Consider the following 13,618-nt stretch of genomic DNA (forward strand, 5'->3'; position numbering starts at 1 on the left):
TTCCGAAATGCAATATTCCATGCGTGTAGCTCCAACTACGAATCCGCATTCGAAATCTGCGTCGTGCGGCCGTAATCAACTCTGAAACTTTTTCACGTGAATCAGCTGAATACAAACTACACCTGCGACAACGCACTGCCATTCTGTACCTTGTATACGTGATACTACCATCACCTCTAATGTGTATTAACGCTATCGCATGTTTTTTGTCAGTGTATTTGTGTATGGTTGTGTAATTTCGAACTGTACCTAATGTAACTTATCATTTTTAACTGATTGTAAAATTTCATGGTGCAAACATGCTGTTGCTTGAAAGCTCGCAATGTGGGCGAACAATAGTAGGATAAGAAAGATCTGCAGTTCGACCAAGACATGTTTCAATGATAATAGCGTGTTTCTTAACTATGTGAAGTGCAGTATGATATAGCATTATTAATTCTGACTCTCTTCATTTCTTACGGGGAGTAAAAGGCTTAAACGAGTCCTCTCCTTTTCTCTGTGTCGTGCAGGTATTTATGTAAAGCTGTAGGCCCCTTCTGTACTACGTAGCGTCTGGCCTTGTTTTAATGTTTATGCCTTTATATCTCCTGAACTGTATGTCGTGTAATGATATAATTTTATAGGTACGTTCAGCATCATACGAGAATGCTGTGTGGAAAAAGTGTTGTGAATAGAGTTGTTAACAAGGAAGTAATAAATTTAAACGTCATGCACGGAGATGCAGTTGTTCAAGTAGCTCAGAGTTTATGACGTCATACCTCCGAAACTATGCTTCGTGCAATGATATAAAATTTTAGATATATTCAGCAGCATCTTTGGATACTGTGTGCGAAATTTCTTGCGAATGGACTTCGTAGCAGAGAAACAAATTTAAAAGTAATGTATGATGCGGCAGTTTTTCATGTAACTCATTGTTTACGACGCCGTATGTCCTAAACTGCGTGTCCTAGAATGGTGTAATTATGCACTTACATTCCGTAGTATATGTGCACACTGCCTGTAAAATTTGTCACAACTAGATTTAGTAGCAAAGAAGTAATAAATTATAGCGCGATGCCTCAGTTTTACTGAATCAACAGTGGGGAAGTAGTACGCGACAAACATTTTTGCTTTCATTAGTTTGTAGTGATTGTCAGCGAGAAGAGAGTTTTGTAAGGGTTTGAAATTATGTGTTAAGTTTGTTGCAAGTGGTTAAGCGCTCTGATTCTCAAATATTGGATGTATAAACTCTAGGAATTCACGTGTCGCAGACTAAGCTCTTTTTTCGCCCCCAGCCCCGCCCCCTTTCAGAGGCAGGTGGTTCTTACCGCCAAAGCGATTGTCGCCTGGCACAAGGTATGTGTGTACCAAGTTTGGTTGAGATCAGTCTCGTTGTTTAGGAATATATGTGGAAAATACACACACATCATATATGTATATATATCGCGTGATCAAAAAGTCAGTATAAATTTGAAAACTTAATAAACCATCGAGTAATATAGATAGACGGGTAAAAATTGACACACATGCTTGGAATGACATAGGGTTTTTATAGAACAAAAAAAAAACCACCCCATATTGCTAGACGCGTGAAAGACCTCAATCCGTGCGATTATTGGCTTTGGGGTTACCTGAAGTCGGAAGTGTACCGTGATCGACCGATATCTCTAGGGATGCTGAAAGACAACATCCGAAACCAATGCCTCACCGTAACTCGGGACATGCTTTACAGTGCTGTTCACAACATTATTCCTCGACTACAGCTGTTGTTGAGGAATGATGGTGTACATATTGAGCATTTCCTGTAAAGAACATCCTCTTTGCTTTGTCTTTCTTTGTTATGCTAATTATTGCTATTCTGATCAGATGAAGTGCCATCTGTCGGACATTTTTTGAACGTTTGTATCTTTTTTTTTTGTTCTAATAACCGCATGTCATTCCAAGCATGTGTGAATTTGTACCTCTCTATCTACATTATTCCGTGATTTATTCAGTTTTCAAATTTATACTGACTTTTTGATCTCCCTGAATATATACGTTGAGATAACTTACACACAGATACACAATACGATAGAGAGTTTTGAGTTTTCTCCACGAAGAAGATGGGTCGTACACTTCGAATTTGCTACGGGTACAAAACACATCAACTTTGGGGCTGACATGAACGTGTTCCAATCAAGGTTGAGGTTCTTCGCTACAAAATGACACATCTACCGATGCTGTAAGTTACCTCGATAAATGTGTATATCACACGAAAGTTTTTGATGTAAATTCCTTTTTGACTCACTCTCTGCGTGTGTGTGTGACGTACGCATCCTTAGGCAACGTCGCGAACAAAAAGCTTTTTCATGTTCAATTTTAAAGCACAAAAAATCAGTATTATTTTGTACTTGTAAACGTGGCTGCTTTGCTTATGTGTACCTACTCTAGAGAAGAGAATGCACTGGACCGCATGCTGGGCTAATACGAAAATAAAGCAGTTTACTAAATCACTCAGTGATGAGCCAGCAGAGACCACATGTCCCTCACACTAAGATACTCGTACGGCGTTCTTGGAAATTTAATCGGCGGCGCTCGTGTGTACATCCTGCCGGTGGCTGACCTGTTCCTGGAGCCGGCCCTGGCGAGACGCCGGCGCTGGGAGGCGCCCCTCCTCCTGCGGAAGACGACGCCGCCGCCTGGGCGCTCGCACCACCAGAGCTCCGAGTCGGGGTCTGCGGGGATGGCGTACCTCAGCATGACCGCGGCCGCACTGGCTGGCGGCTCCGTCGCGGCCGTGGCCGGCCACCGCAGCAGCCGCCGCCGCCGCCGCCGCGCTATCTGTGTTTACGCGCGCGCCGGCCGAGCGGAATGTGCTCGCGCTGCTGGCCGGCCGGCAGTCTGTCAACACGCCACCTGCTTCTCACGGGCGTGCTGCCTGCTAGTACGGCGCTTCAGTCCCCACTAAAGCAAACAGCGCTACGGTTCTCGCTTTTGCCTACACTTATTTCACTGTTAGTAACACTATAAACGCCGCTACAGTGTCGGGCATAACCAACAGCGCCGTCGAGTATACATCACGTTCATCTTATAGTCAGTCTGCACACTAAGAGCGATCAGGTAGTTCCAGTTCTCTCTAACCTGCTACGTCGCAAGGAGCACCTATAAGCTGTTCGACAAGTGTCTCGCAGAGGCTTCATCAAACCACCTCCACAATAATTTTCTATTATTCCATTCTCGAAAACCGCGCGGAAGAAACAAAACGGTGTACGGTGTACCGTAGGTCTCTAGAAGAGCGTAGCGTTCCAAAGGATTGAAAAGGGCACACGTCATCCCCGTTTTCAAGAAGGGACGTCGAACAGATGTACAGAACTGCAGACCTATACCTCTAACGTCGATCAGTTGTACAATTTTGGAACACGTATTATGTTCTGGAGACTAGAAATCTACTCTGTAGGAATCAGCATGAGTTTCGAAAAAGACGATCGTGTGAAACCCAGCTCGCGCCGTGCGTCCACGGGACTCAGAGGGCCATAGACACGGGTTCCCAAGTAGATGCCGTGTTTCTTGACTTCCGCAAGGCGTTCGATACAGTTATCCACAGTCGTTTAATGAACAAAGTAAGAGCATATGGACTATCGGACCAATTGTGTGATTGGACTGAACAGTTCCTAGATAACAGAACGCAGCATGTTATTCTCAATGGAGGGAAGTCTTCCGAAGTAAGAGTGATTTCAGGTGTGCCGCAGGGGAGTGTCGTAGGACCGTTGCTATTTACAATATACATAAATGACCTTGTGGATGACATCGGAAGTTCACTGAGGCTTTTTCGGATGATGCTGTGGTATATCGAGAGGCTGTAACAATGGAAAATTGTACTCGAAAGCAGGAGGATCTACAGCGAAATAACGCATGGTGCAGGGAATGGCAATTGAATCTCAATGTAGACAAGTGTAATGTGCTGCGAATACATAGAAAGAAAGATCCCTTATCATTTAGCTACAATATAGCATGTCAGCAACTGGAATCAGTTAATTCCATAAATTATCTGGGAGTACGCATTAGGAGTGATTTAAAATGGAATGATCATATATAGTTGATCATCGGTAAGGCAGATGCCAGACTGAGATTCATTGGAAGAATCCTAAGGAAATGCAATCTGAAAACAAAGGAAGTAGGTTACAGTACGCTTGTTCGCCCACTGCTTGAATACTGCTCAGCAGTGTGGGATCCGCACCAGGTAGGGTTGATAGAAGAGATAGAGCAGATCCAACGGAGAGCAGCGCGCTTCGTTACAGGATCATTTAGTAATCGCGAAAGCGTTACGGAGATGATAGATAAACTCCAGTGGAAGACTCTGCAGAAGAGACGCTCAGTAGCTCGGTACGGGCTTTTGTTGAAGTTTCGAGAACATACCTTCAACGAGGAGTCAAACAGTATATTGCTCCCTCCTAAGTATATCTCGTGATGAGACCATGAGGATAAAATCAGAGAGATTAGAGCCCACACAGAGGCATACCGACAATACTTCTCTCCACGAACAATACGAGACTGGAATAGAAGGGAGAACCAATAGAGGTACTCAAGGTACCCTCCGCCACACACCAGGCGGCTTGCGGAGTATGGATGTAGATGTAGATATACGAGTGGCGTTTGAAAAGTCCGTGCAAAGTCCGAGAGATGGCACCACCGGCGTGTATCGAGGTCATGTTTAGTTAGTAGCATCTTTGGAAAGAACGCACACCAAGCTTCAGTCATATTCATCAATTTGTTTGTTAAAAAATAACTGAAAAGCCACGATTGCTTCAACATAGTTTACTAGATGACCGGTTTCCGCACTCAAAGAAGGTGCCATCATCGGATCTGAAACGTGGATTAACATTTATAAAACCACATGGATACCATGGCAGATGAGGCAGAAGATCTGATAAAATCATTGTCACAACCAATGAGAGCAGTTTTTTAATAGTTTCTATTGGTTGTGACAGTGCCATGATGTCCATATGGTTTTATAAATGTTAACCCACGTTTCACATCCGATGATGGCACCTTCAGAGCGCTGAAACTAGTCATCTAGTAAACGAAATTGAAGCGATCGTGGCTTTTCAATTATTTCAAAAACAGATTGACCGCCCCACGACACACCATGTGCTCACTGCAATTTATTTGTATTTGGCATTCGTATGAGTTAAGGAAGTCGAGTGATTCTCAAAAAATGGACGAAAAAGAATTTCGTGTGGTGAATAAACATTACTTTATTATGAAAGGTAAAACGCTTCAGGAGACTAAAGAGAAGCTCAATAAACATTACGGTTACTCTGCACCTTCAAGTAGAACAGTTTATAAGTGGTTTCAAAATTTTCGGAGTCACCATATGGACACAAGTGATGTTGAACGTTTTGGACGCCCTGTGGAAGTTACGACTCCAGAAATCATTGATAAAATCCATGAAATGGTGATGGACGACAGAACAGTCAAGGTGCGTGAGGTTGCTAGTGCTGTGGGCATCTGGAATGAACGGGTACTTAATGTCATGTTTAAAGTGTTCCCGGCGTACTGATTGTTCCATAAAAACATGGAAGAACTACCGGATGTCAGTAACGTCCTGCCACGATATTTCGGCGCAGAGTCTTTATGCCATCTTCAGTGGTACTCACCTGAAGATGTCCAGAAGACACTGCGCCGAAATATCGTGGCAGGACGTTACTGACATCCGGCAGTTCTCCCGTGTTTTTAGGGTACATAATATTTTGCATAAACATTTGGACATGAGAAAGCTATCCGCAACATGGGTTCCGCAATTGCTCACGCTTGACCAAAAACGGAATCGTATGAAGTGTTGTAATGATGGATTGGAGCTATTCAGGAAGAATCCGTAGGACTTTAAGCGTTGTTTCGTCACTGTCGAAGAAACATGAATACATTACTGTACTCCTGAGACTAAAGAACAATCTTAACAATGGGTTACCACGGGAGAATCTGCACAAAAAAGGCGAAGACCATTTCTTCCGCCGGAAAGTTTGTGGCAACTGTCTTTTAGGTTTCACAAGGGATAATCCTCATCGACTGTCTGGCAAAGGGTATAAATATTACAGGTGCATATTATTCATCGTTATTGGACCGTTTGAAAACCGAGCTGCACGAGAAACGCAGGCGATCGGTGCGCAAAAAGGTCCTTTTCCATCAAGACAGTGCACCAGCACACACCTCAGCAGTTGTGGTAGCAAAATTAATGTAAATAGGATTCCAACTCGTTTCACATCCCCCCTATTCTCCAGAATTCGCTCCCTCGGATTACTATTTACAGCTCCTGGTCGTGCGGTAGCGTTCTCGCTTCCCACGCCCGGGTTCCCGGGTTCGATTCCCGGCGGGGTCAGGGATTATCTCTGCCTCGTGATGAAGGGGTGTTGTGTGAAGTCCCTAGGTTAGTTAGGTTTAAGTAGTTCTAAGTTCTAGGGGACTAATGACCATAGATGTTAAGTCCCATAGTGCTCACAGCCATTTGAACCATTTGATTACTATTTGTTCATCAATTTGAAGAAATGGGTGGCGGGACAAAGATTTTATTCAAACGAGGAAGTGATTGCAGCAACTAATAGCTATTCTGCAGGCCTGGACAATTCCTATTATTCAGAAGGGATCAACGAATTAGAACAGCGTTGGACGAAGTCTGAAAGGAGACTATGTCGAAAAATAAAAAAGTTTACCCCAAACACGTACGTAGTTTTTATTTTTGCGCGGACTTTTCAAACGCCCTTCGCATTTCCGTGCGAGCTCTGATTTCGCTTATTTTATGAAGATGATGATCGTTTCCCCCTATGTGGGTCGGCATCAACAAAATATTTTCACATTCGGAGAAGGAAGCTGGCGATAGAAATTTCACCAGAAGATACAGCTACAACGAAAAACGCTTTTATTTTAATGATATCCATCCCAAATCCTGTATCATGAACGTGACACTCCCTCCTCTATTTCGGGATAATGTAAAACGTGCTGCTCTTCTTTGAACTTTTTCGGTGTACTTCGTTAATCCTATCTGGTAAGGATCCCAGACCGCGCAGCAGTACTTCAGAAGAGGACGGAAAAAATGGTGTAGGCAGTCTCCTTAGTAGACCTGCTACATTTTCTAATCGTTCTGCCAGTAAAACGCAGTAATTTTTTTTCCTTTCCTCCCTACATTTCCTCTGTGTCCTTTCTAATCTAAGCTGAACATACGGCTTTTAGATTTAACCGAAGTTTAAGGGATTCCTTTTACCACTCGCGTGGCTAACTTCACATTTTTCATTATTTAGGCCTCAATTGCCAGTTTTCGCACCGTACGCATATCTGAACAGAGTTGTGCAAAATTCACCGGCTATTTTCGGAAGACGCAAAGTTTAGATCTTTCCGTTCCTATCCTTTGCAATTTTTTTTCTTACGTACACGATTGTCTCCTTGTTTATCAAGTTTGTCTTTAGTCAGTAGCAGTTGCATACGCCGTCAGCCCAAAATATTTACAGACTGCAGTTATTTAAAAAAAATACAGAGAAGTTAAGATAATGGTTTCAGTGCTTCACGTGTTCGAAACAGTCTCTCCCAACTTGAGGACAACGCACGGACGTTCATATAATCATGTGAAACTGTCGTAAGTCTTTCTTAGTGATGTTCTTCAATTTTTGAGTCAGAATGTCTTGAACGCCGGTTATGTCGTCAAAGCGTTGGCTCTACATGTGAATTTCTTCACTTTCTCGTCGTGTAGTAGCTTCACATTGACAACACTAAGTATCGACATCCGTGATAAATTTTTCACAAAAGAGTGGTTCGAGTTTTCCTTTTCAGTCAAGTCGCGACAGCCTTCCATCGACGTCGTTTTTGTTTAGGAGTCAAGGTGAGCGGGACAAACTTTGTACACACTTCCTGCTTCGTCAAAACATTCTGGTGAATGTCTTGAATACATGATTTGCAAATGTTTCCCCATCCACCTCGGTCACACGTCTACCGTCTGAAACTACTTGCTCGCAACTGATTGGTGGAACGCACAGTTGTTGTCAAAGCTGCACGCACAAGTTGCGAGACAAATTTCAGAGTATACAAAACTCTCAAGTCTCAGGTTCGCCGTCGAAACGGGGAACTTGCCACAGCGTTACGCGACTTCTTGTAGTCTGTACCTTTCCCGAATCAAATTAAGATCAGTTTTTCATATTTGTTTTGCCTAAGATATTTTGATAGGTGTCCAGATCTTTCAACGTAATTACGAAATGCCGTATGATATGAGAACTAATAAGGTAACTGTTGTAAAATATGAATAGACATATTTTGAGAACAATGAATAGAAATAACTACAGCTTATAAAACACTCGATTGTCGTGTGAGCAGGAGGCGGGGGAACGTTTGAGACGGCAGTTGTAAGAGGAAATACTGCAGAATCGACTGTAATACGAACACCAGCGACTGAGAACAACATCAAGACACTAGCGAACAACATAAAGACACTTGCGAAGACACTGGCCTTGCATCTGGTTATGTAAGATTTTACACGGTGCGGGCAAAAAGACAGTGACGGTGACGCTATGTTTCCACGAAGTCCCGGTTTACTGTCCAACTTTTCTTCTTGTTCTCGTAATCTTTTCCTGGTCTCCGCATCTCTCTCTCTCTCTCTCTCTCTCTCTCTCTCTCTCTCTCTCTCTCTCTGTCTCTCTCTGTCTCGCACGCAGCCCAAGGTCCACGAATGACGAAGTAAGGTTCATACACGGAACAGCCCGCGTCACCTAAGATACACAAAATTTACACTTCCCTGTAGCTGGACACTGATGCATCACGGCCTTCCTAGTAGACAACAAGTCAGCGTTCAGTGGCTCAGGTTATGGTATGATCCAGGAACAGAAACTGATCGCCATCAAATGACGACTGCTGATGAAGTTGCAGCATGTTAGGTGCCTCGAAGCAAAACAGGAAGACTGAAGAAAAACCCTTCTGAATGTGTTATAGACAGGTGCTTAGTAGTGGGTGTAAGGCGGATTACATGCAAGAGTATCTCGAAATACGAGTGTACCATGTATTGATATGCTCTCTCGCGTATGAAGTTTAGACCCATGAATATTATGATAACGTTATCTGACTATAGAGGTTATAGAGAAAAATTGTCAGTGGAGAATAGTGCTAGCCTACAACGTAATAGTGATGGGCATGAATGGACATTTAACAGATTTCCAAGAATCTATTAAGTCTGATAAGGACAGGGCCTTACGTTAACAACTTGTAAGTAACTTCAAGTTACGTGCAGTGTTATTCTAGCCTTTTTATTTACAAATCGTAGTATTCCAAGACACAAAGCATTCGTGTTATACGCTGAAGAGCCAAAGAAACTGATACACCTGCCTATATCGTGTAAGGCCTCTGCGAATACGCAGAAGTGCCGCAACACTAATGTCTGTAGTAATGCTGGAGCGAATTGGCAGCATGAGTCCTGCAGGGCTAACAAGAAATCCGTAATACTACGAGGGGGTGCAGATCTCTTTTCAACTGCAAGTTGCAGGGCATCCCGAAAATGCTCACTAATGTTCATGTCTGGGGAGTTTGGTGGCCAGCGGAAGTGTTTAAACTCGGAAGAGTGTTCCTGGAGCCACTCTGTAGCAATCCTGGACGTGTTGGGTGTCCCGTTATCCTCCTGGAACTGCCCAAGTCAGTAGGAATGCACAATGGACATGAATGGATACGGATGCTTACTTACGTGTCACCTGTCAGAGTTGTATCTAAACGTATCACGCGTGCCATGTCACTCCAACTGCATACGTCGCACACCATTACAAAGCTTCCACCAGCTTGAACAGTCCCATGATGACATTCAGGGTCATGGATTCATGAGGTTGTCTCCTTACCCGTCCATCCGATCGATACAATTTGAACGAGACTGGCCGAGCGGTTCTAGGCACTTCAGACTGGAACCGCGCTGCTGCTACGATCGCAGGTTCGAATTCTGCCTCGGGCATGGGTGTCCCGTTATCCTCCTGGAACTGCCCAAGTCAGTAGGAATGCACAATGGACATGAATGGATACGGATGCTTACTTACGTGTCACCTGTCAGAGTCATATCTAAACGTATCACGCGTGCCATATCACTCCAACTGCATACGTCGCACACCATTACGAAGCTTCCACCAGCTTCAACAGTCCCATGATGACACTCAGGGTCATGGATTCATGAGGTTGTCTCCTTACCCGTCCATCCGATCGATACAATTTGAACGAGACTGGCCGAGCGGTTCTAGGCACTTCAGACTGGAACCGCGCTGCTGCTACGGTCGCAGGTTCGAATCCTGCCTCGGGCATGGGTGTGTGTGATGTCAAAAAATGTTCAAATGTGTGTGAAATTTATGGGACTTAACTGCTAAGGTCATCAGTCCGTAAGCTTACACACTACTTAACCTAAATTATCCTAAGGATAAACACACACATCCATGCCCGAGGGAGGACTCGAACCGCCGCCGGGAGCAGCCGCACAGTCCATGATTGCAGTGCCTTAAAGCGCCCGGCTAATCCCGCGCGGCTGTGTGATGTCCTTAGTTTAGTTAGGTTTAACTAGTTCTAAGCCTAGGGGACTGATGACCCCAGGTGTTAAGTCCCATAGTGCTAAGAGGCATTTGCATTTTTGAACGAGACTCGTCCGACCAGGCAACATGTTTCCTGTCATCAACAGACCAATGTCAATGTTGACGGGCCCAGACGAGGCATAAACATTTGTGTCATGCAGTCATCAAAGGGGACACGAGTGGGCCTTCGGCTCCGAAAGCCCGTTCCGGTAATGTTTCGTTGAATGGTTCGCACGGTGACACTTCTTGATGGCCCAGCACTGAAATCTGCAGCAATTTGCCGAAGGGTTGTACTTCCGTCACGCTGAACGATTCTCTTCAGTCGTCGTTGGTCCCGTTCTTGCTGGATCTATTTCCGATCGTTGCGATATCGGAGATTTGATGTTTCACTAGATTCCTGGTATTCACTGTACACTCGTGAAATGGTCGTTCTTCATCGTTACCTCGGAGATGCTGTGTCCCATTACTTGTACGCCGACTATAACATCACGTTCAAAGGTTCGTCCCTCGTGCATGGGTGTGTGTGTTTGTCCTTAGTATAATTTAGATTAAGTAGTGTGTAAGCTTACGGACTGATGACCTTAGCAGTTAAGTCCCATAAGATTTCACACACATTTGAACATTTAAGTATGCACGATGAACCAGAAATCCACTGACAAATTTTAGAAAGGTTGTTGAGGAATACCTTCAGAATATTTTGATAGAAGGGATACACGGTCTCCAGTGGCTCGCTACAGAGTAATATGCCATTATAATTTAATTGGTTTGTTGCTGGACTGACTCTCTTTTTTGTGAAAATACCTTCAGAACCATGAAGAAGCCTTTAATATGCAATTATCATAACAAAAACACACCACACAGAGTAATGCAACAACCTTCAGATGCAACAATACTGTGGCGGGGTGGCCGTCGGTGCGGGAACAGCTCGGGATAGAGACGTTTTACTGCTCTTTTATTGCATTCGGTGAACCCATACGCGAGATGCATATCGGTAGACTATTCATCAGTAAACCTATCCACAGTATTGCTACTTATCACTGTTGACGCAGAACTGACTCTGCCGGAAAACAAAACCCTAGACGAAATGGACCACTACTAAATGCAAACTTGGGACAACGAGCTAAACAGGGCACTGCTATTACCGACAGCAGGCATCCCGTGCGCGAAAAGAAACGAGACTCGCAGCGCATACCGTCGGCATTTGCTGTGCCCTATTTTCAGTGCAATACAGGTACAAAGCTAACTGGGACAAGAAACCAAACCAAATTAAATAGCTCTGTAACGAGCCGCCGGAGACCATGGGTTCATGGTACCAAAATACTCAGAATGTATCACAGGACAATCTCTGAAAGTTTATCAGTGAAGTTGTGATTCACCCTGTATATTGATCGCAATTATAGTTCAGGAAGATTTTTTGTTTTGTTTAGTTAAATGAACGCTGCTTGGAATACCTTGGTACCAGTGACGTCAGTGATCAATTGACTGTGCCAGATGTCGAGTTTCAAGCTCCTTAGTATGCTGCAAATTGCGAATGCGCAGAAACAGGGACTGTGACAAACGTCTGCTAGCGTCGTGAGTTAACCTATTCTCGCCGAGCTCCCTTCCGTCACAGTGGCGCTTTTTGTGCTTTTGTGTATTCTTTATCTTCATTTAGTTGCTTACATTGTTTTAGTGACAGATTGAGAAGGCTGTATGGAGGCCTGGGATATTTGCTACTACTGTTGTTCCACAAGGGAGACAAAGTACACTCCTGGAAATGGAAAAAAGAACACATTGACACCGGAGAGTCAGACCCACCATACTTGCTCCGGACACTGCGAGAGGGCTGTACAAGCAATGATCACACGCACGGCACAGCGGACACACCAGGAACCGCGGTCTTGGCCGTCGAATGGCGCTAGCTGCGCAGCATTTGTGCACCGCCGCCATCAGTGTCAGCCAGTTTGCCGTGGCATACGGAGCTCCATCGCAGTCTTTAACACTGGTAGCATGCCGCGACAGCGTGGACGTGAACCGTATGTGCAGTTGACGGACTTTGAGCGAGGGCGTATAGTAGGCATGCGGGAGGCCGGATGGACGTACCGCCGAATTGCTCAACACGTGAGGCGTGAGGTCTCCACAGTACATCGATGTTGTCGCCAGGGGTCGGCGGAAGGTGCACGTGCCCACCGACCTGGGACCGGACCGCAGCGACGCACGGATGCACGCCAAGACCGTAGGATCCTACGCAGTGCCGTAGGGGACCGCACCGCCACTTCCCAGCAAATTAGGGACACTGTTGCTCCTGGGGTATCGGCGAGGACCATTCGCAACCGTCTCCATGAAGCTGGGCTGCGGTCCCGCACACCGTTAGGCCGTCTTCCGCTCACGCCCCAACATCGTGCAGCCCACCTCCAGTGGTGTCGCGACAGGCGTGAACGGGGGGCCGAATGGAGACGTGTCGTCTTCAGCGATGAGAGTCGCTTCTGCCTTGGTGCCAATGATGGTCGTATGCGTGTTTGGCGCCGTGCAGGTGAGCGCCACAATCAGGACTGCATACGACCGAGGCACACAGGGCCAACACCCGGCATCATGGTGTGGGGAGCGATCTCCTACACTGGCCGTACACCTCTGGTGATCGTCGAGGGGACACTGAATGGTGCACGGTACATCCAAACCGTCATCGAACCCATCGTTCTACCATTCCTAGACCGGCAAGCGAACCTGCTGTTCCAACAGGACAATGCACGTCCGCATGTACCCCGTGCCACCCAACGTGCTCTAGAAGGTGTAAGTCAACTACCCTGGCCAGCAAGATTTCCGGATCTGTCCCCCATTGAGCATGTTTGGGACTGGATGAAGCGTCGTCTCACGCGGTCTGCACGTCCAGCACGAACGCTGGTCCAACTGAGGCGCCAGATGGAAATGGCATGGCAGGCCGTTCCACAGGACTACATCCAGCATCTCTACGATCGTCTCCATGGGAGAATAGCAGCCTGCATTGCTGCGAAAGGTGGATATACACTGTACTAGTGCCGACATTGTGCATGCTCTGTTGCCTGTGTCTATGTGCCTGTTCTTCTGTCAGTGTGATCATGTGATGTATCTGACCC

The 13,618-nt window shown here is 45.5% G+C and overlaps 1 protein-coding gene across 3 annotated transcripts in view; it reads right to left on the reverse strand.

Moving 5' to 3' along the window:
* Positions 1–13,618, reverse strand: part of LOC126271925 (potassium/sodium hyperpolarization-activated cyclic nucleotide-gated channel 2) — a 2,360,296-nt gene that overhangs the window by 1,369,026 nt on the left and 977,652 nt on the right. The window contains exon 1 of one of the 3 annotated variants that reach the window (XM_049974335.1): positions 2,582–2,861. The exons of 1 other annotated variant lie outside the window; for it this stretch is intronic. In XM_049974335.1, the coding sequence (XP_049830292.1) occupies positions 2,582–2,718 (137 nt within the window). In that variant the 5' untranslated portion in view covers positions 2,719–2,861. Of the gene's footprint in view, positions 1–2,581; positions 2,862–13,618 lie in introns of those variants that run through there. One more of the 3 variants, XM_049974333.1, reaches the window with a different exon arrangement.

Source organism: Schistocerca gregaria, chromosome 5 (genome assembly GCF_023897955.1).
Source record: "Schistocerca gregaria isolate iqSchGreg1 chromosome 5, iqSchGreg1.2, whole genome shotgun sequence".
Taxonomy (NCBI): Eukaryota; Metazoa; Arthropoda; class Insecta; order Orthoptera; family Acrididae; genus Schistocerca; species Schistocerca gregaria.